At 31.8% G+C, this 27,730-nt stretch overlaps 1 protein-coding gene across 2 annotated transcripts in view; it reads left to right on the top strand.

Moving 5' to 3' along the window:
* Sema-2a_1 (semaphorin-2A) overlaps positions 1–22,292 on the top strand; it is a 220,006-nt gene extending 197,714 nt beyond the window's left edge. For both annotated transcript variants that reach the window (XM_054234520.1, XM_054234519.1), the window contains exons 9-16: positions 330–686; positions 8,877–9,105; positions 10,996–11,332; positions 11,662–11,825; positions 16,913–17,065; positions 18,186–18,294; positions 20,008–20,086; positions 21,963–22,292. In XM_054234520.1, the coding sequence (XP_054090495.1) occupies positions 330–686; positions 8,877–9,105; positions 10,996–11,332; positions 11,662–11,825; positions 16,913–17,065; positions 18,186–18,294; positions 20,008–20,079 (1,421 nt within the window). In that variant the 3' untranslated portion in view covers positions 20,080–20,086; positions 21,963–22,292. The remainder of the gene's footprint in view (positions 1–329; positions 687–8,876; positions 9,106–10,995; positions 11,333–11,661; positions 11,826–16,912; positions 17,066–18,185; positions 18,295–20,007; positions 20,087–21,962) is intronic.
* The last annotated feature ends 5,438 nt before the right edge of the window (positions 22,293–27,730 follow it).

The raw sequence follows: 27,730 nt of genomic DNA, 5'->3' as shown, positions 1-27,730 counted from the left end.
AGGAGGTCCTTGGGAACACACCTAATTCTAGAACTTTTGACTGATTCCAAAACTGAACTCGTTCAGCGCTTCGTCGACTCTTGAGGGTCTTTGGAATACATAGTTAGGAGTCTGCGGCATCACAAGTCGGACTTTTAACCTAACCTAACTTTAGAAAGAGTAGAGATTAGATACTTAGATTAAAAAATCTTTGATATTAAGGTCATTAAATTGAAAAAAAATTAACACAATTTCTGTACTTAAAAACTTAACATTAAAGCTTAAAGTCGTTCCTTTACTGTCTACAACCTTCTCACCTAACATTTACCTCTCTTCTCTCTACCACACAGAACCAAATTTCGTTGGATCCTTCGATGTGGGCGAATATGTGTACTTCTTTTTCCGCGAACACGCCGTCGAGTACATCAACTGTGGCAAGGCAATCTACTCGCGCATTGCACGCGTCTGCAAGAACGATCGTGGCGGCAAATATATGATCAGCCAAAATTGGGCGACCTATCTGAAGGCGCGCATCAATTGCAGCATCTCCAGCGAATTTCCATTTTATTTCAATGAAATACAATCGGTTTATAAAATGCCAAATGATGACACGAAATTTTATGCCACCTTTACGACGAACACACATGGGATTGTCGGTTCGGCGGTGTGCAGCTACGACATACGCGACATCAATGCGGCCTTCGAAGGTAAGTAGCGTCGCAGTTTAAGTTAAGGGGAGTGGGTGATAAGGGCGCAAAAAAAGCTTTATAGCGCTTATGTGAGGGAGGGGAAATGGCTGTCGCAAATGCGGTGTATGTTGCCGGCAGCAATCTTTCGTTTTTCACACACTCGCATCCGTGTGGCGTTCGTTTTTTATTTGCAATATCGTACTTTTTTTTTCTTTTTCAATATTTTTTCCTGTGTACGCTTAGATTTATTGCACCGGCAATTATTCTTGCCTTTCCAGTGCGCTTGAATTGATAGCGTCGGCGAGCTGTGCGCTCAGGCGTGTGCTTGGTTGTGTATGGGAGTGTGTATGAATATTTGTGTGGCTGCTAGATTTGGAGGTAAGAAAACATACATTTTTAGTTATATGCGCGAGTGAAAAGTGTTCAGTCTGCCAATATTAAAGCCAGCGTTTACATACATATGTACACACTCATACAAAGGAATTTAATATCATCTATATTTATACATACATATATCAGCCTGAAATTGCATTAGGAGAATTGATAGGATTCCTAAGCGAATTAAAATGGTATTTGAGATAAATTTAAGACATGTGCGAAGGCATTTTTTTATTGAAATTAAAAATACTTCATCAACTTAGAAAAATTTAGCTCTAGTTTTTCAAAAGCGGAATGTCATTGAAAATTGAAGTGATGGATTCAGGTCACATGTTAGTTAGTTAGTTTAAGGTTTGTTATTGTAAATCAAAATGTTTGAGTAAAAAATTCTATGTAATAAGAAATTATTCAATTTTCCAGACCGTATCATAGTAAACTGGGTCTCGAATCCCATTCTCATATAAATCGTAAATCTTTCGGAGGACTTTCTTTCTCATTGATGGCAAAGCTATAACATACAATAGAAAGAGCTCCTGGTTGATGACTAGCTCTATAGTTAGATGTGACATTAGGAATGAAGCTGTAGTTTGTTAAGGTTATTTTATTTATTTTTTATAAGGAAAACATTATTATTCAATCTATAAGTGCACCACTCGTTGGTCTTATTCAGTTTAATCGTCAAAAAAAGGAAAAAGGAAGTATATAATTTAATTAAAGCATAATAATAATTACATTTCTGAAGCTTTTTAGACTTTGCAAAATCTAGGTGCTCAGATTTCATTTTCACAGCATGTTAAATGGTAAAAAATATTACTGGAATTTCATAATTAAAAATCTATTTAAATTTTTTGTTAAGTTTGTTTTTATAGTTACTTTTTTTGTATTTTTTTTATTTTAATTTTTTTTATTATTATTTTTATTTTGCTTTACTTTTACTTTTTATTATGTAAACTTCTTAATTTAAAAATTGTATCTATCGAACAAATATAGGCACCCTTTATGTGTAAAAAGTTTTAGATAACAATTCCAAGTCATTTGACTCACCCTTTACTCTATCCACTCACATACGTACATTCCAGAGAGCGCAATGAAACTCAGCAGCGCAGTCGCACCGCTGCTAATTTGCAGTTCTGCTTTGCGCAAGGCAGCGCAGCTTTGCCGGCTTCGCTACGTTAACACTAACACTTTACTTCATACTTTTCACAACACTCTACACATAGTTATATACAAAAAGCACTTGTTTACACAATAAAACACAACTTCATACAAAATTACACTAATTAGCACTTTATTTAACACACTTGTCTTTATTTAACTAATAATCACACGCGCTGCGCAAAATAAACAATTGAAATGAACCGACCGCGACGTTCGCGAATAAACAACCGAAATAGCGGAACTTCCAATGATATGCAAATGCAAGGAAGTATTGGAAATGGATTATGGAATGTGTTGGATTGTGGGATGAGTATGAAGAAAGCTCAAGATTATATCGTTTCTTTGCAACAAAAAGTATGCAGCAAAAGGTGTTAGTGATATTCTGATCTGATTGTGAGATTAAATAAACGTGGATGTGAACAGAGAACGTTTTTATCAAGAACGTAACATTAAAGGGAACGTAGGTTTATAGCGTTTTCATACAGCCAAATTAATTGATCAATCAATCTACCGTAGTTTTTTATTATCAAAAAAATCAGCCAATCGCAGACAAAACGTAGAGTTGCATTTGATTTTCAACTCGATTAAAATTCAATTAAAAATTAATGTAGATTTTTATTTTATATGGTAAATCGATCTTAATCAGCACTTTAAACGAGCAGAGGCCAGTTAATTGATCAATTAGCTCCTGTCTAAAAATTTAGTTGATATGATGAAAATTTCGAATTGGAGACAAATAACTTTTTACTTTAGAAAAAAATATTTATTAATTTTTAATTGATCTTGATATTTAAGTAATTAACTTCATTTGACAGAGCGAAAAATCCTTTTTGTAAGTTTTTATATAGTTTTTTAAAGTCAGAGTGATAGGACTTCCTCATTCATGTGGGATATGATCTTAGCTATCCAGCTGTTAAGAAAAGTAGTTAAATAATGAATGAAAAAAGGCTTGAAAAGCATTATTTCATACTTTCTCAGAAATCTCTGTATTTACTCTTGACGTCTGTATCTCATGCCTTTGTTACACGATTTAGGAAATCTATAAGTATAAAATCATATTCTTTGTTTGTCCCCATATGATATAGAAAGACCCTAATAGTAAAATTTTAAATTTTGTATAATGTCCTGGTCGAAAATTTGACTCTTGAAGTGGCAGTTCGAGTTATGGAGAACTTCGACTTATAGAAGGTTCGAGTCATGGAAGTTCCACTGTATTTTATATATTTGAAAGTTTTTATACATTTTTTTGAAGCGAGAGGGATAGGACGTCCTCATTCATGTGGAATATGTTCATAGCTAACCAGCTACCCAGAAGAAAGAGTTAAATTATGAATGAAAAAAGGGTGAAGCGCATTAATTCATACTTTCTTAGAAAACTTTATATTTACGGTGGATAAAAGGCATGATTATAGGCTACTCTTCTTTCGGTCAGTTGTTAATCAGATTACAAAATACGTGTATGTGGTTTCAAGTTAGGGATTTATATATTTGTATTCTTAAATGTAGCCGATTTTATTTTTCACAAAACTTTATACGTTTATTCTCAGAAAGTTTCCATTATAATTGGAATAGTATTTAATATATTGTACAGTATTGTTCTGACAGGTTATAGTACCGCAGAAAATCTTATTATTATCAATATCTAAAGAACCAAATCCAACTGGGAAAAGCAGAAAATCGAAAGCTATCATATTAATAGAAGACAGAAGCGCGATTATTGCAACAATAATCGGTTTCAAATAATTTTCTTGAGACTCAAACGGAAGATGCGATCTGCTCTGCTCTGCTTTGCACATTGGTATGAAAAGACAAAAATGCATCCACTTATTTGATTGTGATGTGGTCTAGTTCGACAGCACTTGTCTCTCTAGAAAAATGATTTGTAAAGATTTTTGTTAAAAAAAAAGCTTTCATTAATTTCAAAGAAATTTCATAATTTAACATAAAAGTTGTATTTGAACAAAAATCAAACCGAAAACAGTGCTCAATTTTCTGAAAAATATCTCTTCTTGGTATATGAACACTCGCAAAACAGGCAACTTGTTCGGAAATGTTTAATTACGTAAATAGTATTTTGTATAAAAATAGCTTGTCTGCTGTTTGCATTAACAAATTACGGTAAATAATTCATGAAGACTGGTATGGTCCTCATTTGGTAAGCAAAATCTGTGTGTGTGCTCGCCTGCGACAAAATCGGCATTATTTGCAATCGAAATGTAAATAGCTGAGCAGAGAAAAATTGCAGCAAATAGCCAATTGCACGCATACTAGAGTCGTTCGCATATTTGCCACGTCGTTGCAGCAAGCAAAATGTGCATTCACAAAAATTATTATCTCATAACTGCAACATAACAGTAAAGTAGGACACTTTTTACGTGCCACATGCAACATACAGACACATACAGATACACATACTTTCAATATACATGTATGTATGTATATACAGTTAGCTGGTTACCAGCAACAATGCCACACGGCGTCGACCATTCGCACCCAACACATGCAAGCAGCAAAAGGTGTCCGGAAAAAGTGCTGCATTGCGGTTTGTGGCTGGTTTTATTGCCAATTTAAATATTTTAAATGCAAAACGAGAGATTTTCCAAATGCTTTACTTGGCCAAAGCGTTGCATTTTTCCGTATTATTTATTTTGTTGTTGTTGTTGTTGTTGTTGTTGTTATAGTTTGAACCAAATTTATATGCTGTGGAAAGGTTGATTTGCCTTTATTTTTACTAGTGCAACGCGCATTTACCGTTATATATATTATTTTTATGCATACCTTGTTTGCATATTTTTGATGTTCACTATCTGCCGGTGGTTTTTTGCTAGTCTATGTAGTGGTGGTGTGGTATCTTTTTATGACGTGTGCCAAATATTTTGTTGTATGCATGCGCTAACGGTAAATAACAGCGTGCAAAAAGCGCTGACATTGTCATCAGTGAAGTGCCAAGCGTGAAACTCGTTACGCGCGGAGTTGAGGTTGTTGTTATTATTGTTAGTTTTTATTATTATTATTTTGTTGCACATACGATTTTTGTTGTTGCTGTTGTTGTTATTTTGTTGCACAAAAATTTTGATGTTGGAATTTTATTTCACAATTTTTTTGGTGTTGTTGTACATTTTTTTTTCAAATTTGTTGTTATTGTTGCTTTTTCTTGCATACAATTCCTTGTTTTGTTGTTTTTGTCTAAAAAAATGTCTTGTTGTTATTTTTTTTGTTTTTGTTGTTGTAATTTTGTTGTACACACATTTTGTTGTTGTTGTTATTGTTGTTTTTGTTTTGTTGGCGATTTTTTATTATTGTTGTTGTAATTTTGTTGCGCACACATTTTTCTTGTTGTTGCTATTGTTGGCAAGGGGCATACAACACGCGGTGGCAGCTTGGCATACGTGCTTCAAACTGCATTTTTTTTTCGAGTATTTTGATGGAAGTAAAAAGCAAAAAAAAAAGAATACACAACAAAATAAATAATGCAACAACAGGACAACAACAACAAAAGCAAAATTAGAATCACACACGTGCAGCAACAACAACAACCACTGCATTTTTCTACGCGCATTTCCTTCCGTTCTTCCTGCTTTACACGCATTCGTCGTGTGGCAAAGCGCGAAATCAAAACACCTGCAAATGCGTTTACGCTCAGGTGGTATGGGAGAAATACCAGCAACGCTTATGCCGTCCCGCGTGTAAATGGCTGGCTGCTGATTTTTCAAATCTTACAACTTCCGTTATATTTCCTTGCGTATTTCTCATTTCTTGTCGTCGGTGTCAACACTTTTGCCTTTTATAGCATTTTTGTGGCAGCGGCAGGAGAGCACGTCGCACTTGCCACATTTGCGTGGCTTCGCGGCACTACACATCGACAGCGCAGAACACATTAATTTTTTGCACACACTTTGCAGCAATCATTTCCGTTTCCCGTTACCGTTACTTTTACATGTGCATGCACTTTGCTGGTGTTTCGATTTGTTTTGTTCTCTCTAATTCGTAACGAGATTGCACTTTCTAAATTGTGTTGACGATGGAGTTGGGACTATGGAGTATTCATATGGTGCTTGATTTGATTTGTTGCCAGAGAAAAGTACAAAAAGTTAAGTTTTTTCCTTCATAACAACAAATATATTGCTACCCAAATTAAGATTCCAGAATATAGGAAAATATTTATATAATATTAAAAGCGTAAAAAGCAAAGCTATTGCAATTTTGAAAAAATGAGCTTTTGGCAAATGCTTGTCTCACTCACTGGTTCTTGTATAAACTCAGTTACACCTCAGGTCTTGGAACACCGGAATTACTTGTGGGACTTTCCTCTAAGATCTCACCGAACAACTTCGTATAATATAATCGGCAGAATGTATGACATGCGGTGAGGACGATGAGGCGCTGCAACATTATTTTAACGATTGCCCTGCCATCAGTCAGTTGAGAAAGTATAGCTTCCAAAACTCCCAGAATATATATTCCAACTTAAGGAACTACCCAATTTTGCTTAAGTTGGAAGTTAGGATCGAAAAAATTTAGAAATTACATCAAACCGAACGAGTTATTGGTTTGCGCTTAACAGAGAATCTAATGGACGCCGTCAGGCCCCTCCCTTCCAAACAACCATAGTCTCAGATGTACCATTGAAAGGTAACGTAAAGTACTTTTGAGCGTATTTAGCGCAAATGATGGGCAATCCTTACACCACCAATATCCACCATAAAAATGGTCATGGATTTTATACCGAATAAACAATACAGATTTATACTAATGACCTAGTCAAGTTCTTTTATTTGATTAATTCGTGATGATGTCTAAATAGACCGCTTCCACCATAAACCTTCCAAAAAATATTTTTTTTCAGCACTCTAATAGCGTTTTTACACAGCCAAATTAATTGATCAATTACACTTTTTACCGAGAAACCCTTTTTGGGCTTTTACACTGCCGGCTACTCGATAACCGAGCAGCTGTAATACATTTTTTGTTTTTGCTTTTCATAAGGAGTTGGTAAGTTTCATCAGTTGATTAATATTTTTCAGCAGCAACATCTGCCGTAGCTATTTTATCAAAAATTGCAACGATCGCAGATTGCAACGTCTTTGTCGCAGAGCTGCATTTGATTTTCAAGTCGATTAAAATTCAATGAAAAATAAATGGAGATTTTATTTTGTGTGGTAAATCGATCTCGATCGAGCGTTGTAATCGAGCAGAGGTCGGTTAATTGATCAATTAGCTGCTGTCTAAAAACGCTAGAACAGTAATTATAATATATATCGTCTTATGCATGAATTATTTCATTACTTAGGAGGTTAGGCCAGATCAAAGCACTCAAAAAAGTATTAACTTTGATAAATTATTCGGAGAATAAGAAATATGTAACTGCATTTTTCTATATTTTTTGAGAAACTCCAGGCTGGTCTAAACACTTTAATACTAGTTTATTTTGTTAAGAAAAAGAAATATCTTATGAAATAGTAAACAATTCTACATCTGATTAAATACCTCGTCTTGAAAAAATCAAAATATAACGCTTCAGATATACTCTCAGTATCACTCTGATCTCTCATAAGAGAGGAATCGTAATATTTTTTGAGATACACTAAAGCCTATATGTTCAATGATTTCTCTACAGTTCCTTAAAACCACAAATAACTTCAGAAAAAAACAATAAAGATAGGATCATTGGGCACTAGATCAACACTTTAAAACTCGATAAGTTTTCTAAAAAAGAATTGAAGAGTAAATTGTGTTCTATAGAAAGGAGTTACAGTTAAACTGCAAGACATTTGTATAATAACTTTCTAGTGTAGAAGTATCTGAAATCTTTAATACAGCACCTAGCTTCGCATTAGCTAAGATTATGAACATGATTTCGAAATGTAGCATAATCTTTTAAAGCCTCTCGACAATATATTAAAGAGTCCTCTTTTCGTTGCTAAATTGTACTTTGAAACAAGGAAACAGTGGCAATTTCTTTTCCTATCTTCTAGTGTGGCTGTTTATAATTTCAGCATTCATCATTTGTCATGAAGTAAGCTATCTTTTTAAATAAAATGGAGAAATGATTTCTCTATGGTGTTCTCTATGGGTTCATTAAACCCATTAACACGCAGTATGTACAAAAACTGATTGATTTATTATTGCTAACACAGAAGCATTTAAAAATTAATTGAAAATGCGCACAAAAAAGTCAGAAGAGAACACAGACAAGTTCTGGTCGCTTTTGCTAGCTATTTTTAGTATTTCTAGACAACTTGGCAACATTGCCAAAAACTTTTGTGCGACTGTAAGCCGAACGCGGCAAAAAAGTAGTACATAATCACAGTAATTAATGGAAAACTCATTATTTCCGAGAGAGGACAACAGCTGACTGAGTAATAAATAGAAGAAGAAAAGTAAAAAAATTAAAAAAAAAAAATTAAAAATGGTCAAATATTATTTTTCAACTGGAGCATTATGACTAAGTTATAGTATTTTTCTAAATTATTATTTTCATATCACAGATAATATGTTCTAAAATTTATTTTAAATATTTTTATTTGAATCATAATATTAACTTTGAAACTAAAGCGCCAACTCACTCCAAAATAAGTATCGCAAATAAAAAAATTTAGAAATAATCCTCACCATCTCCAAAACAAACAACTTTTAATCAATTTAAATTTTTTTCTCCCTTCTACTCCACAGGCAAATTCAAGGAGCAAGCGACCTCCAACTCCGCCTGGCTGCCGGTGCTGAACTCCAAAGTGCCGGAACCACGACCGGGCACTTGCATCAACGATACGGCAGCGCTGCCAGATTCGGTGTTGAATTTCATACGCAAACATCCGCTAATGGACAAGGCGGTCGATCATGAATTTGGCAATCCGGTCTTCTACAAACGGGACATCATACTCACCAAACTGGTGGTGGATAAGTAAGTGCAAATATTGAGCAAAAAACACGTGAAATTTAAAACAAATAGAGGAAGGGAGCATATAAAAATATATATGTGAAGCTCTGCTTATGTGCTGGTAAGCTGAAGTGAGCAAAAAACTGCTTAAAGCAGCTTTGTAGATTCCTGAAATGCAAGCGCATAATCTCACTGCAGTCGCTCTGGCATTTTTTGTTTCGACCGCCGCTCGCCAAGGCGTATGAGCAATGTTATGGTGTGGAATGAGTTGGTGCAGTGGCACTGCGGCTGCCAAAAATTGTTTAAAAAGCTGTTAATGTGCTCGCTAATGCTTGTAGTTGGTTTTTTCAACGCCATTTTTATTCACTTTGTGTTGTTTTTTTATTTTTTGTGTACTCTAACTTGCTTCGTTGCTCGCTGTCAACTCTTTTTCTGTGCGGTTATCCACAGTCAAGTAAGCTGGCAGTAATGCCTTGCGGTACATTTAGTGTGTTTTTTTAGACATTGCAAAGTCGCGAAGGAGTTTAACATTTAAAGTAGTACATTGTAGACATGTTAGTTAAATATTTGGGACTTATTTTTCAAAGTCATGGGTTCTTTGTATGAAATCCAGTTTTTTTGCTTAAATAAGTATATATGTCTTCATGGAGTTACTCTTAATCATCTACAGGTTTCTTTCTTTCTCTCTGGATTTGTGGGTTCGCCAAAATAAGTAATGAACTGAGGTTTAGGAGTACATTTCGGCTGTTCCCAAGACAGTGAGATATACGTATCTGCAACAGTTCTGGATTTTTCCTGGACCAAAGACTGTCAATTCGGGAGCTTTTCATAGAATTATCTGTGGTATTTCATCTATAACAACAATAATAATAACAAGAGGAACATATTGGAATATTTTCAGGACAAGAAGATTTCAGACCTGCTAATTTACAGAGATCAAGGTTTAGAGAATACGTAAAGCTTTCGAGCTAATGATGCTTATAGAACTGTAGTATTGTCTGATCTTATGTTACCCAGAGCTTCTTTTTGTAGATCACCGACTCTTATATATATATTTATCAGATATCGGAAACATATTTTAGGAAGTTCTTAAAGAGGCACTGTTTCAAGTAATTCCACAGTCTAGATCTCTATAAAAGTTTTCACAGCAACTAATGATCTATCTATCTACCTGTTCTTTCAGTTCATAAAGAGAGAGTTTTGGACTCTTTATAGCGAAAAAATTAGAAATTTCAGGCTGCAGTAACGTCATCTCTAATAGGTTATTCTTATAACAATCTTTCTTGAGTTTTTCCTCCAGAAAGTACACCGAAGACAGCTTCTTTCAGAGACTTGGGCTTTACTAAGACCTCCGTGAACTAATGAGACCAAATTTTGGTCCACTTTTTCAAGTAAAAACTATTGTATATCCCCAAATATGCACCCTTTATTATTCCAACATTCAAAATATAATTAGTTCCCTCCATTAGTGGCGCTTCCTAGTGAGTACTTAGAGTTTTTAAATAAGTAATACGTGCTAAAACCGCTGTCAACCATTTTTTAATGAAGTTAAAGCGCTGCACCAAAATATAATTTGGCTACAACTTTTCCGCTATGTAACTGGGTCAAAGCCGAAAATTTATCATCACTGCAGAGTAACAATTTCCGTGAAATATTTTAATTATGCGACAGGTAGGAGAGTGTTGTAAAAAATAGCAACAAATATATCACACAGCAACAAACAACAAAAAGCAAGAACAGCAAAAACCAACAACAATATTAATACCAACAAACAGTAGAAAAAATAAAAAAAACACCAAAAAATGTCATTACAACCATCAACAGTACATTTTATCTCCACAGTTCAATAAATTTCTCACATCTCACTTATTCTCTCTCTCTCTCTCTCTCTTCCCCTCCCTTTGCGGCACACAGAATTCGCATCGATAAACTAAATCAGGAGTATCTCGTATATTTCGTCGGGACCAGCACCGGACTCATTTACAAACTCGTACAATTCATACGCTACGGTCAACGCTTCTCGAATCTGTTGGATGTGCTGCAGGTCGCGGACAACGAGCCGATACGCGAAATGGGTTTGAGTCAGAAGACGGGCTCATTGTACTTGGCGCTGGAGCATAGCGTCAAGCAAATCGATTTGGCGATGTGCGCTCGCCGCTACGACTCGTGTTTCCGCTGTGTGGCCGATCCGTACTGTGGCTGGGACAAGGACGCCAGCACCTGCAAGCCATATCAGCTCGGTTTGCTGCAGGTGAGTGAAATGAAGTGGAAAGCAAAACAAAAAAAAAAAAAAAACACAAATAAAACAGAAAGGAAAACCTGTCGGTGTCAAGGCAAATATGCCATTCAATGCCTAAATCAACATTTCACTTGACACTTTTACACTTTTGCATTCGTTCAATTCAATCAACATTTCGGTTTTACATTTTCATTATCTGCCGCTGCGCATCTCTATTTTTTTCACCTTCAGCACACAATTTTTTCAGCATTCACCATACAATAACATTAATTTTATCTTGTCTTTTTGTTGTTTTTTTCTTTTCATTCAACTTGTGTCATGTTTGCATTTGCCTGCCGCAGGATGTTGCCAATGAGACTTCCGGTATTTGTGACACGAGCGTTTTGAAAAAACGCATCACCGCATCCTACGGCCAGACACTGCATCTGTCGTGTTTCGTTAAAATCCCCGAGGTATTGAGGCAGAAGTCGGTTCGTTGGTATCACCACTCAACGGAGCGAGGACGGTAAGTACTGGACGTATTTTTAAAGTGTAGTAAACAAGTAGTATAAACTGTTAGATGTAAATTTAAGATAATATTTAAACAAAGAAATATAACTGGTTTCAAGACTAGATTCAATCTAATCTGATGAAAAGTTTGATAGAACATATTCCTGATCGTTCACTTATCAACTTTTTCTATGATGTTCGATTGAACTAGGATATAACCTAAAAATTCCAAGAAACTTAGATTAGAAAACGATCAAATCAGTTTGCAGAATTATATACAGTAACAACGAATCAGGTCTGAGAAGTTTCAATAAACTCTCTCTATATCTTATCTTTAAAGTTAAAACTTATGCGAAGAAACTAAGATTTATGTTAGACTTCAAGAATAAAAACAATTCAGAACAAAAAAGACCGTTAAAAGTTTTGTGAAATAAGTTCTAGATTGACTACTATCAACTTTTTCTATAAAATTCGACAAAATCTATATCTTAACCTTAAATTTTGCAAAACTTAGATCACTAAGGTTTTAAGAAAAAAAAATAACTAAGGTTTCAAGAAATGTAAACACAGATATTTATATTAAGAATATATATTAAGAATCTTCAGTAAGTCGATAGTATTTAGTATAGATTCGAGCGACAATCAGAACAGCATCTATTTCGACTTATTGGACAATGGACCTAATGATGGTCAGAACTTCTTGCAATCTCCCTTTCAACCAATTATACAATGGATATGATTGTGTCTCATATAAGTTTATAAGTAGGACCCAACAGTCTTTAGCCCTAATTTCTGAAGAATACTATTGTAGATCTCATATATATGGTATAGTTTTTGAGAAAGATTACCGTTTTGTGATGGGTTTTCCCATTTTCCTCTACCTACTCTTCTTTATAAAAAAAAATGCGGAACACATTTCCTTGGTCCAGAAGGATCCATCTAATTTAACTAGTTTCATCGGGGTCTTGGAAGCATAAGTTGATATTCATATTATTATGATCTGGAAACAACTTTTGAAGCATGAGCAGGAGGCCTTCGATGTTACGAGTTCATTTTGTCAGACAAAATAAACGCATTTCGAAGAAAAATAAAGATTTTGTAGTGAGAAGAACGAGCCAGACAGGCAGACTAATCGATCTCATGACATGCTACATGATGCTCTGGCAATATAATCTGACAGATGTGACCCTAGTCGGAATATCATCATTATATCGTCGGAGACGCTGGATGACTTGTAGAAAATGCAGATAATAGAACTCAAGGCCCCTTCAATGTTGCTGTATTTTTGAAAATTGTTGCTTTTATTATTGTTCTAGCGATAGTAGATAGTTCCCAAAAAAAGTTTGAGTACCCGATTTGGGTAACAGACTTCGTCGGGTTAAAAATCTTTGTCCATTCGGATTATATGGATCCAATTGTCGTGGGAACAATAATTAACTATATAAATGAACCAAATAAGTTCCAATAAAAAATATCTGACATATAAAGAGTTGTGGTTACTTTCCTGAACTTATTTAATCACTTAAAGATGTGTCATCAACTGTACTTCTTCTGGATGGAAAAACCTCTTAAAATAAGTAGATTAATTTTCAATTTGTGAAATTTATCCAAGTTAAATTCTTGATTCCAATTTTCTTATGCCCTTTCAATATTTAAAATTTGTTCAAAATTTACTGTATTCTTTATACACCACTCACCACTCTCTAACATCGAAAACTCGCTTGAGTCTCTCAAGCTGTTAAATAATAATAATTTTCTACTCGAACAGCCGTTGATGCTATTAAAAATGCATAAAGAGCGTAGTTTGTAATTGACACCCAGCAAGTCAGCGATATGTCTTGTATAAAAGTGCTACAAATTGTCACCCTAAAAGTATGCAATAAGCAGGCGCGCGCTTTCACGAAAATTTCTGCGCATTCATAACTTTTTAATAAAGGCAACAACTGTTAAGAAATTTTTTTAATATTCCTATGATATGCTGCTAAATTGCACACGCACACACTGACAAATAGAAAACTTTAAACTTTACAAATGGTTACAGTTGCTTCGCACTCCCCCCTCTCAACAAATAATACACTGTTGCAACCCTCGCACTTACGCTCGACACTTTCAAATTGAGTTTATCAATAAAAAAAAATAAAGTTAGCTGTCATTAAGGGTAAGAGCTGTATGGCATGGGGGACACCTGTTTATTTGTTGGCACGCCATAAAGTATGCAACATGGATATACATTATAGAATTTATTTCTAAGTCAAACGAAGAAAAAAAAACGAAATATTTCAAATGACTTTGGTGTTATGGCTCCTCAGAGACGACAGCTGCAGCAAAGACAACGCGCTGTTGTAGTCGACAAGACAGTAAGAAGTGATAAATGTAAATATGTAGTCGCGTTACAGGCGCTACATGAAAATTTGTTTGCATCAAAGCGAGAAAAGTTCATTTTTCTGTACGCAACGCGGAAATGTGCGATATTTTAACTGCTTGATGGGCGCTACATAGCAGTGGTATAGATTTCAAATGCGTAAGAGCAGCGATCAAGCGCCAGAAATCGTATTAGAAGCGAGGCAGTCAATAGCCTCAAATTGTTGTTGCGCAAATGGTGTGGGTTAACAAAGCAAAGCAGAATGTAGTAATAAGTAGCAAAAAATTACCCTCTCAACAACTGTCTACGCAGCGGTAAATTGACACTTCAAGTTTGCAGAAGTCTGCTTTTTGGCGTATTTACTATACAGACGCGCTAAAGTCGCTGGCTAGACGCATTTTCCGATTTTCGATTTCCAAAACGTTGCACAAAGCGAAAAAGCATTTTTATGCGGTTTACGCGCCGCCCATACCACACACTCCTCACTCTCCCAAGCCCCCTTCCATCGCTAAATGTTGCTTTGCTGAATTTGTATTAGCTTTTGTGGCGCGTAGCGACGCAATTTCGTAGACGTTCCCGTCTATATATTTTAAGGTTATGGTTTCATTTGATGGAAAAACTTTTTATCTAAGTTGCCATCACATTGGCATTTGTAAAAGCATTCTAGCCAGTCAGCCAACCAGTCAGCCACTAAGCGCGTATGGGGTTTCAGAGAAGAAGCAGCGAAAAGTTTTCAATTTATCCATTGACTTTTCGTTTTTTTATTTTTTTCTTTGCTGCGCTTACAACTTTCATTTCATTTGTTATTTTACTCTGTTCGACTGCGTAAATTTATTATACTCTTCTATGTTTGTGTGTTGCACGGAAGTGTAGTTGAACGCATTCCAATGCGCATAGCGTGTAGACGCTTGAGCAGTCGCTGGCAGTTTGTTGACACAACTTAGCCGAAATTGCAGACAAACTCAGATTTGATGCACACAGTTTTCTGGCAAAAGTATGAAATTGATTTCAATGATGGAAATTAGAAAGCTTTTACTGATGGATGTGTGTGTGTGAGTATGTTGGCGACAGCGGCAGGCAAATATTGTGAACAAAGAAGCTTGTCACCAAAAGCGGTTTGTTCACGCACGCACACCTTCCTTATTTGGTTATTTAAAATTTTTTTTTGAAAAGAGTCGAAGCGTGTAAGGCTGCTGTATTGAGTGGAGTAAAGAATATTTTTTAAGAGATATTTAAGAATAAGCTGTTCTTTGATTTTCAATTCCCAAGTATCTCTGATATATGAATAAAATATATTTCAATTAAATATTCACAGAAATTTAGTAGTATTTTGTATTCAGCCGCATGGTATACTTCAATATAAAATGTTGCATACTTTTAGGAATAAATTTGTTTTCTATTAGAATTTTGGAACTGGAGCCCCTTTATGTGAGAAAAGTAACACTTATTTTTGAGATTTCAAAAACTGAATGATAATTAACTCTTCTGAGAGTACTTTTCACTATTCTCGAAAAACATCGAGGAAAAAGATACCAAATTTTATAAAATATTTTCAGAAATTAAGAAAGTGTCAATAAAATTGAGGTTAAATAATGTCTTTAAGTAGATATTGCTCTGGCTGAGTTGAAAATAAAATACAAGAAAGATAAAAAAGAGGTTCACATACTAAAAACTTTAATATTTTAAAGATTTTCAACTCTGCAGTTTTTAAAAATATTTTCTTCGAATCGTCACGACTTATGTTTAATACATATAATTGGATCTTCACAACAGATGGTGGTATAATTTAAGCGGAAATAGGTTTTTGGTGTATCAAAATTATGAAGTAATTTGGTTTTCAATTGAAATATCCGATATTCGGTTTTTTTAATAGACGACAATGCGTTTGACAATATCTCAATATATATCACAAGCTTCCCAAATATACTTCATTTATAATAATGAAATATCATATTTTTCAAGGCTTTCTTAAGACCTTTTCTCTTTACTACTACACATTTTATAAAACAATAAAAATAAAATTTTAAAACAGATGGCAACCCTTCTCAAATAAATGTCTAAAAAATTTATTTCGCTAATTTAAAAAAATTTATTTTATAAAATTATAAAAATTAATATGTAAAACATGTGGCAACCCTTAACAGGGAATATTTCTGATATAAACTATCACAAGCCTTTCCAATATGATACTCATATTGTGGTGCATTTTTCCTCCGCGAAACTAAGGCACTTGTCAGCTGTCAATAATTTGCCACCTTTGAATAGCCAATCTGGACATAACGTCTTTTGCTTACACTATCGATTCAAATAAAATTCATTCCAACTGCATCGAAATCGTTTTTCATTGGAAAAGTAAAGTAAATCTCAGAAAATTCTTAAAAGGCTCTGCATAATATTCATCCTAAATGTAGGCAATGTTATTGTGTTTGATTTGAAAATTATTAAACAAATAAAAAACATTGCCTACCTTTAGGATGTAGTGTCATTTGTTAGAATTTCTCACTTACTCAAAGTTACTACAAATTTTTTTGTCAATTCCCAACTATAAATATTTTATTGCAAGAGAAACAGTTGAAGGGAATATTTGGCAATAATAAATACACAACTTTTGTAAACTACTATTTGCTTGTTGACAGCACTTTTCGCAAAAATATCGTAACTAATAAAAGTTCAGCTTATAACATAAATGTCAATATTTGGCAAAAATTGTAATGAAAACTTTCTACACTATTTATTTGCAGCTATGAAATCAACTACAGTCCCGCCAAGTACATTGAAACCTCCGAGGGTGGCTTGGTGATTATATCGGTGAATGAGGGTGATGGCGGACGATATGACAGTTACCTGGATGGAACGCTGCTGTGCAGTTACAGTGTCAATGTGGATGCGCATAGGTAAGTGGCAAAAAGGAAAATAGAAAAACAAAAAAATTAACAAAAAAAATGAAGAAAACAAAAAGGGAAAGAAGAAAATGGAACAGCAATGAAGAAGGAAGTGTACTGGGAGATCATAGAATAGCAAATACGAGTAACTAGTAGCGAAGAAATTTTCTTGAAAATCACATAAATAAATTAATTTATGATTTGAATTTGACGCAACAACCGTTGTGAAGTGCGAAATGCAACTTACAGTTTATTTCGAAAAGTATTACCGTGGAAATTGGCAGCAGTTCAGGCGTCTTTCAGCAAGGTGTGTTGTTAGCTGTAGCATACCTTAAGGCGCTGCGGGTGATTTTCTTCATCTTTCAAAGCAACAAGCAAGAAATTGTGGTGCTTATGCAGGAGCATGGAGTGTTGTGTTTCTGCCAATATATATACAGATATACACTCACAGTCACCTTGCTGTTAGTTCCCCCTTCTGCGCTTTTATGCTTTAATTAAAATTCAATTTTACGTTTGTGACAAGCTGTTATTTATTGTTGTTGTTGTTGTTGTTGTTGTTGCTGCTGCTTTCATTTTCATTACAATTTCCAGTTTTCGTTTTACATTTTATGCTTTCATTTACGATTTCGAACACACACACACATACAGAGAAAGTGTGTGTTCCACGTGCAATTATGAACGCCCATCCTTCCGAGCGCTTAATTTCCGTTTCCTTTTCAATCTGCTCAGCGAATGAGCATTGAATGCGAGTGCCAGTATTCACAGCATTTCATTTCATTCGACATTCACCATAGCTTCGCACCTTTAAACTTTTGCGCGTATTCTATTTTGTTCACGATTTGTAACGCGCTTGCACCGTGCCACCCGTCGCGCGCACCCACTTGCTACAACTACCTTACATTTATATACATACAGGCGTATTACGTCTTTGCCGCTTGTGTTGTTAACGTCTGTTAATTTATTTTCCAGAGCAATTATTTGTTAATACTCTTCACACCGTCGCCGGCTTCTTCAGTGCTGGCGTGCGACAAGTGCGAGCACATCCATTTGATCTTCTCACCTTTACACTTGTTTCCTTTCGAACTTTCTTAATTTTATTTTAATGCTACTTTTCTCTTTCACTTACTTACAGATGTACGCCGCCTAATAAGAAGAACGATTATCAGAAAATCTATTCGCATTGGTGTAATGAATTCGAGAAATACAAATCGGCCATGAAGCAGTGGCAGGCCAAACAAGATGTAAGTTAATCACTCGTTAAACAATATGCAGTACTTCGGAAAATAATTTCGAAAACACACTTCGACCAGATAAGCGGGTTTGGAAAGGGTGTGAAACTGAGATTTGTTAAGATAGAACGATTTTATTATAAGGAAGAAATATATAATGTTCAAAATTTGAAAGATTTAGTTGCTATTGAGTTCGAACAGCGCTCATCGTCGAAAATACAACCCTGATCAATATTTCGAAAATTCAAAAATGTTCGAAAATCATGTGTATATACTTTTCAACCGCATTGACCGTCGAACATGAAACTCTGATCAATATTTCGAATATGTATCATATTCCGAACATATATATCGAAAATGTTTATGTAATAAGCCAAATTAAAAAAAAAAACATTAAAATCATTTACGCAAGTCGATGAAATGCAAGTCTGAATAATATTTAGAAACTTCGAAAATATTCGAAAATCGCTTTTCGACCTTTTATACGAAAAATTATTTATGCTATAGACCATTGTGCCATGTACTTACGAAAAATATTAAAATATTTCACCTATGGTTTGAAAAAACATCCCCAACCAATACTTCGAAAATTCGAAATTATTCGAAAATCGTGTTATGACCAAATAAACAAAAAATCGTTTCTTTTTATAGGTCATTATATTCTAAAAATAGTAAAATATTTAATATAAGTTATGAAAATACAAAAGTGATCCGAACTTCGAAATTTCGAAATTATTCGAAAATCATCTTCTGACTAAATAAAGAAAAGAAATTAAATTTTTATAGGACTTTATGCTATGTTTAAGAAAAATGCAACCCCAACCAAAACTTCGAAAATTCGAAGTTATTCGAAAATCTATTTTCGACCAAATAAACCGAAAATATTCCATTGTTATAGCTCGTTATGATATTTTCTTATTATAATAAAAACATTACATAAAATTCTTCAATTAAGTTTTGAAAGCTACTCATTTTGACCCACTGTGGCATATAGTCTCAGTATCAACTGTGAACCTGCAAGAATTTGCAACCAAAAAATATTCATAACCGAACACTTGCCATTGACATAAACACCATCCCTCCCGCCACAACGCCAACCAATCGCCAGCCGTTATACGAGAATATTTGTAGAACACAAAATTTACGCGCATGAAATTTAATTGCGTGAAACTTAACGTTGCTAATTGTTTTAATTAATTTTTTATGTTGCGCAGTATCGAACGCACATCCCCTAGTACTCGCTGTCAGCTTCCGCGCACATTTCAGAGAGGGGAAGCGAAGCGTTTTCGGCCGCACATAATCGTAATTATACGCGTTATGACCTCGCAAACGCCTTAATGTATGCAATGTTTTGAGCGTATTATATTGCAGAGAGGGGTGTGTGTGTGTTTGTTTGTTTTCTTGGGCGTGAACATTGACAGGTGTTGCCAACGCGTTCCACTAATTCCCAAAATAGAATTAAATTTCCTGGTATTCGCTCCAGCATTCATAAAAAACATGATTAACGATTCCGCGTGTCGGCGCGTATAAAATTCATAGCGTTTTAGAATTTATGTGTTTTCATTATTAATTTCTGCCTGTTTATGTGTGTGTTTGTTAGAGAACTGTAATATTTTGGTGGTTGTTGCTCAGTTAACAAGCGGAAAATTTAATTGTAACTTTTTGATTTATTTGCATATTTTTGATTTTGAAATTTATCTATTTTTTGCTTTCTCTCACTTTTAGCAATGCAATATGAAGGAGAAGGCGAGCGCTAAGCATACGAATGATGTCTATAGTAATGAACCTGTGGTCTGACCGCCAGGTAAGAATAGTTTATTTACTATTTATAATTTTAGTGAATATATATATAAATATATTCTATGCAATTATATAGTAAATAATAACATTTAACAGTGCACAAAATACTTAGTCAATTTACTGAAATAAAAATTAAAAAAAAATATATCTCATGATATAAATTTTTTTTTTTAAGAAATATATTTGCTTTGTTAAATTCAATAAAAAATAAAAATTAATAATATCATACTAAAAAATTCTTCGTCAAATGGCAAAAGTGTAATGATTAACAAAATTTGTCTCATGACATAAAAATTGAGTTTGAAATAAATAAATTTATTTTGTGAAATTCAATAGAAAAAATAGCGTTCAACAATATAAAAGTAAAATAAATAATTCATCAAATGTCAGAAGTGTAATGTGCAACAAAATGTATCCCATGATAGAAAATATTTCGTTTATGTGGGACAAATAAATACCAATTTATCGCTGTTAGTCCAAAGTTAGGAAAAAAATGTTTAAAATTACGTTTTTACTGATAAATTTAAAGTACTTGGAAATGCGATATTTTCAAATATTTGGAAAAGGTTGCCATCTATTAAAAATTTAATTTTTTTTCTATTTTTAACTGAACAGTTCAATTGTCTATAGTGCAATGATAGTACTTAATGTAAACGACAAATTTTGTTTTGTAATTTTTTGTAATATTAAATAGGGTTACCATCTGAGTAGATATTATCTTTAAGCAATTCCCAATTTGGGTTCAAATAAACTATATTTAAATACTTTGAAATAAACAAGAAATTAATTTTATTTTTTACAAAAAATTTTAGTTAGGGTTGCCACCTAATAAAAATTTATTTTTTTTCTATTTTTAACTGAACAGTTCAATTTTCTATAGCGCAATGATAGTACTTAATGTAAACGATAAATTTTGTTTTTAATTTTTTGTAATAATAAATAGGGTTGCCATCTGAGTAGATATTATCTTTAAGTAATTCCCAATTTGGGTTCAAATAAACTATATTTAAATACTTTGAAATAAACAAGAAATTAATTTTATTTTTTACAAAAAATTTTAGTTAGGGTTGCCACCAATTCGCAAATATTCCTATATTTTAATTTATTTACTATAAAAATTTTGAAAAACTTGGGCTAAAATTCCATTAAATTTTGTTAGATGCAAAAATCAATGAAAAAATATGAATAGGGTTGCCTACTTAGTTGAAAATGCTGAACTATTTCAAATGTTTCAAAAAAAGATAAACATTTTTGAAGTAAGCTTTCTCTCTTTCAAATGAAACAAATTATTTAAGAAATAGCAAAATAGGGTTGCCAACACACGTCCAAATACAAAACAATAATAATTTAACTTCAAAAAAAAAATCTGAAGCCTTTTAGTTCAAAGTTAAGTTATTATATTAAAAATATACACAAATTTAAAGTAAGAAATTAAGAGGGTTGCCAACTAATTTTCAAATAAAATAAGAATATACTTATACTTAAACTATTTTATATATTTATTATGAAATGTTGAAAATATTCATAAAATATATATATGTTTAAAATTTTTAAAGTTAATAGGATTGCCAACTAATAGTCAAATATTACTTTTTATTTTTAATTTTTTTATTACTAACGTAAACAAAAATTTTTTTATTGAGAAGTTAAAAAATAAAAAAAAAATATTGGAAATTTTACTTTGAGAGTTGCCAACTTATTATTAAAAATTTTAATTAATTATTCTATATTTACATTGAAAGAAATTTTGAATGTTCAAAGTGTTACCAGTATTTTCGCTTGCTACTCATAATTAATTTCTCAGTGCTTAATTGATTTTTAATTTTTTTTTTTAATTTAACAAAATATTTAATATTTCTTATTTTCCTTTATATTTACAGGTAGCGCGACAAACCACTAAAGACTGAGATTTTTAAGCTTTTGAAAGACAATATTTTCGTATTTTAACAATTTTAATTTGCTAAAAATTCTTGTAACTAAAATGTTCTACAGTTAAAAAAATAGAAAAAAATCACAAAAATTCAATAGAAAATCACACGAAAATTGTACAGCAACAAAAACACGAAGTGAATATGTAGAAACGAACAGTGAAAGCAAGCGCAGCGTCAAGAACCCACAGCAATGTTAAACATAAGCAGCAACAAAACACAGCAAATGCAACACAGTGGGTCAAGAAGATGGACATAAGCAGCAGCAACAACACACACAGACAGACACACTCACATACCGCAATACACGAGCGAGAGTTTGAGTGGAAGTTAGACGACAGAACAGTAAAGTTACTAACAAAGAGATCCTGCCAGTAATAAATATATACGAGAAATATAAGCAACAAAAACAAAAGTAAATAAAAGTGAAAGAAAAACAAAAACAAAAATAAAAGCAACAACTGAAGGTTTTAAACGAAATAAATACAACAACAATATAAATATGTAGACATAACAATCAGATAGCTTAAAGTGGGGAAAACGAAACTAGACACATATACAACAACAACAACAGCATTTATATACATAAGTTATACACAAACAATGATAAACATATACATATTTGTACATGACTGCCTGCCTAAAAGTATGCTAAGTGACAGTGTAACGAAAGCATTAAAACCACCTACAAAAAAAAAACAAGAAAGCGAACACGAACAGAACACCATTAAAAATAAAAATAAAAATTACAACAAAAAATTAAAAAAAAAATAAAAAAACCTACAACAACAAAACAATATTTAAGAACGAAAACTTGCAAGAATTTTTAAAAATTTATTAAATTTAATTACTAGTAAATACAACACTTTGAAAAAAGGCAAACTCACATTTAAATCTAACAACTAAGATTTGTAAATTAGTTATAGGTGGTTTAGCAATTGTAATTGTTTAAAAAAAAAATTAAATTAAAAATAAAAAATAAAATAAATTAAGCCACACTAAGTACTTGGCAATGGCTGCCAATGAAAAGGAAAATGAAAAAAAAAATTACACAAAAAAAATTAAAAACTTGGCAACTTGCTAATTAGACTTAAGCAAAAACTTATTGAATAGCACTACTGCTCGAGCTGTTAGTATTAAATATAATGAAGTAGAGTGAAGAGCTTCTGTTGCGTTTTTTAGCGAGTTTAGCTTGTAAGTCACTTTAATTTTTGCATTTTTTTATAAAGTGTAAATAATTATATTGAATTTTAATTTACAATTTTTTAAGTTTAAGTTTCAATCGAATACATATGTCAGAAAGCCTGCCTATACATACATAGTTGTAGCAATTTGCCAGTAATAATGTGTATGTGTCCGTTTTTAATGCTTCAAATAGCGCGTTGTGTACGTGTATTTGTAAGTAACAGTAAATATTATTAGCGTTGTTTAATACATTGAAACACTGTAAATATTTGTAATATACATATATATATGAATATGAATAAAGTATTAAAAGTAATATTAAAGAAATAAATATATAAAGTAGTATTTAATAATTGTTTATATTCGCTTGTGTTATACGCATTTTACGCAAAACAAACGCGCTTGAAAGTGTTGAGACTTTTATTGAGAAATTCACAAGGTGAGTGCTGATGGGAATAGCTATTTGCTTTATTTATGAAATTTCAACTCATTTTTTTTATTTTTCAGATTTTTTATATTTATTTTGATTATTATAAATCTCTATTATTTTTTTCAATTTTTTTTTTATTTTTTTCTAATTTTTTTTAAATTTTTTTTATTTAAAATTTTTTTTTTTTTTTATTAATTTTTTCCGATTTTTGTTTTTCGGAATTTTTAATTTTTTTTTCATTATTATGTTTTTTTTTTTTAATTTTCGAACAAAAATTTCTTTCTTTTATTATTTCTTTTTTTTTTAATTTTTGAACAAAAATAAAATTCTTAAATACAGATTTATTGATGTACACTTAAGCTACATTTTAAAACAATACATTTTACAACAGAAATTTATGAGAGACATATATTCATTTCATAAATATTATGGCTATAAACACATATTTGAATACTTAAACGACTTTATAAATAATGTAAATTATTAATATTCAGCTCACTCGTGATTTCATATTCGCTTAAGCATAAAAATTCATATATCATCTTTTAAGGAACAAAAACAACTCAAAATCACTTAAGCTATGCACATATCGAATCGAGAAGATCTGATAAATTTCTTAAAAATGATTTCATGATTCGACTTGCTTGTATTTACACTATTAGATTTTCTGGTTTTTTTAAACGCAACGTCCCTTGCTCTAGGGTCTAAGCTTCAGATATTCATAAATATAACAGCTCTTTCTCAGAAATCGTAAAATATTTGCTCGGTTCTTTCGGGTTTCAATATAGAAACTCATCAGACTATTAAAACTGATGCTAAACAATACTCAAAAACGGTTAGGCTCTATACAAAGTGAAACCAGGGAGTCTGAACTTATTCAAACGAGCCATATTACAAGAAAAATATTTAGTAAGAATAGTTTTCGATTTTATGAGTGTACTCCATAAATTTTTTGATATTTGGCCCACTGTGTACATAGCCTAAGTCTTGTTTCTCTCTATTTCTATCACTTACAACATGAACTTCAAAATTTGATAGAGTCATCAGCAAAAAAAGACAATTGTTATTACAACCCTTCGAATTAATTTTCGAAAATTAAAAAAAAAATTGAAAATTTCAAAAATATTTCGAAAACTTCAAAGAAATTTCATAAACTTGAAAAACGTTTCGATACCTTTCAAATTATTTTGAAAACTCCAAGAATCTATTGAAAAATTCAAAACATTTTCTAAAACTTCACACACATTTCGAAAACTTCAAAAATATTCTGAAAACTCCAAAATATTTCAAACATTTCAAAAATATTTCAAGACCTTCAAGAACATTTCGAAAACTTCAAAAATATTTCAAGACCTGCAAGAACATTTCGGAAACATCAAAAATCTATCGAAAACTTCAACAACATTTCGAAAACTTCCAAAGATATTTCGAAAACTCCCAAATATTTCAAAAACTCCAAATTTTTCAAAAATTTCGAAAACTTCCGATACTTTTAAAGTATGTCGAAAACTATATTTTTATACATATTGAAACTTTTTTTTGGATGAAAAAGCGTAATATTGAGCCACCCTGACATACATTTTGTAACTTGGTAAATTAATTGACACTCCATTCCTAGAAGAATACCCATACACACAATACAAATCAGAGTATCAGTATTATAAACAAATTTCAATACTCAACATATAAAAAAGGATTTATTTATTTATGTTTTTTTTTTTTTGTAATCCACAGCCTCACCCTGCGTTTTCATAATGAAAGCCTCAAAACTTTTATACAAATATATGTAATATAGTCTTAATAATGGCGCTTTGTTTTCCTAATGTTCATGAAAAGCAATAATATTGATCGGATAATATATATCTAAATATAACTATAGTTACAAATTACAGCAACAAGAACAACAATGAGAAATCAATGTGAATTTTACCTGCTAATAGTGAGATATATATATATATATAGTAGTTATATACATACATACTTAAAATATTAAATATATAAATTATGAATAAAATATTGAAATAAAATTTTAAGCGAAATTTTTCATAATAATATAACTGTAGAGAATGCAAAAAAAAAAGTAATTTAAAATAATATTTTATTGTAAAAAGTGTAAGTGAGTCACTGAATGAAAATTTGAGAAATTTTGTTTTGTTTTTTTTGAAAACATCGCCTTTTTGGAAAAAAATGATTTTGAACTGATTTTCTCGTTTTTTATAGAAATTCACAATATTTTTGAAAGTGCTAGAATTGAAATTTTTGTATCACTTTGCACCACGGATACCCCTGCATTTTATTTCTAAAAATTGTTTTCCGACACTCCTTGTTGTCCACAGCTGATTGTTTTCTCTACTCTCTCATAAACTATTGCTAAAGTGACGTCATTTTAGCACAATTGTTTTCATATTTATATAGGTTCTGAACCATTCTCAGTTTTAGAGTAATTCTGATCATATCTAAAGATAATATTTAAATTAAAATAAGTTTATATGTTTTACTTTAACCTTCAATTTCAAACATTTCGAAGCGATTTGGCAGTTTCAAAAATTATTCTTCATACTATGACTTTTATATAGATTTCTCAACAATTCATTTGCAAACTTTCAAGACTGTTTAACCTATTCTGTATTCTATACAAAAAATAAAGTATTATTTATTTATTTTTCATTCAAAAAAGCCGTTAATACTACGAAAAAAGAATAGAAAAAATTAAAAAAAAAAAATAGCAAACTCCTTCCTCTCTTCGCTTTAATCAAAATAATTCCATATGTAAATGCTTACTTCAACTGTCCAATATTACTAACTATAACGAAATAGTTTATAAATAAATATCTATTGCCTATTAAATAATATAATTAATAATACAGTATGAGAGTGTTTGTTAAAATGTCTGCGATTTATTGTAAGAGCAAAAAAATATTAATATTAATAACTCTGTGTGTCTGTAGTAAAAATAATAATTAAGTATAGAAAAAAAGTAAATATGTAGTTTGAAAACTAATAAAGCGCTAATTTTAAGTAAAATTGCTACAAATTGTTCTCTAAAAAAATATATTTGTAAAATATTAAAATTATGTGAAATGTTTTGTATGACAATCACATGATGATGCAGATAATGATTAGATAATGGATAAACGAAATGGAAAAGGATTAGCGTTAAAATAAAAAAGAAAAATTATAATAATTAAAAAAAAAACTATGTTAAAAATAAATTTGTTATTAACAAAATATGTAATTTGAAAATAATTTTTTTTTGTTAATTTTACGATTTTATAGAAATTTTGATTTTCAAACACAATAAAAACTACTAAAAATTATATAAAGAGCAAATGTATACAACAACAGCATAAAAATTAAAAGCTCATAAAATCTCTAAAAAATATAAAAAAATAATAAAAAATATATAAAAAAATAAAGAAAATAAAATTTAAAAAATAAAAAAACAAACATCTGTAGTTGAAGTTAAAAATAATCACACTCACACACATTTACAGGTAAATTTTTCATTTGACATTTAGTAATAATACTAAACTAAAACATGTAATGCTAAATATTTAATATATTTAAACTTAAAGCTAAATACTATAAAGTTATAATATAAGTTCATAAATTAGTATAAGTGAAATTATAATTAATTAATTATAATATGAAATTAAATAAAAGAACAGATATCTAATAAAAAAATCTTGTAATTAAAATGAAAAGTAAATAAATGTGATAAGATTCTTAAAAAATATTGTGTTTTCTTATTTCTTGATACAAATGCATATAAGCAGTTTCAAAAGAAAGGCGGTAACATTACAGTTTGTAGAGTAAGTAACATGAAAATAGCTATATTTTGTATTCACAGCAAAAAGATTGCCTACATTTCAGCGCGGAGCTCTAGTCGTTGATTATGAACACATAGTAATTCACATTCAATACTTATAGCCTTTTCACACAGATGCTAATTGTTCAATTAACCGGTCTCTACTCAATTAAAACGCTTAGTAACACTTTGAGCCCCGCGTGCCCCACCGGTGGACATTTATGTTTTGACGATTTGGGACAATGTGACCACCCGTGGGCATTGATGGATTTTCATTATGGGACATCGTGACCATCC

The sequence above is a fragment of the Zeugodacus cucurbitae genome, chromosome 6, assembly GCF_028554725.1.
Source record: "Zeugodacus cucurbitae isolate PBARC_wt_2022May chromosome 6, idZeuCucr1.2, whole genome shotgun sequence".
Taxonomy (NCBI): domain Eukaryota; kingdom Metazoa; phylum Arthropoda; class Insecta; order Diptera; family Tephritidae; genus Zeugodacus; species Zeugodacus cucurbitae.
Note: the sequence above shows the minus strand (reverse complement) of the source record. Positions and strands in the feature narration are given on the sequence as shown.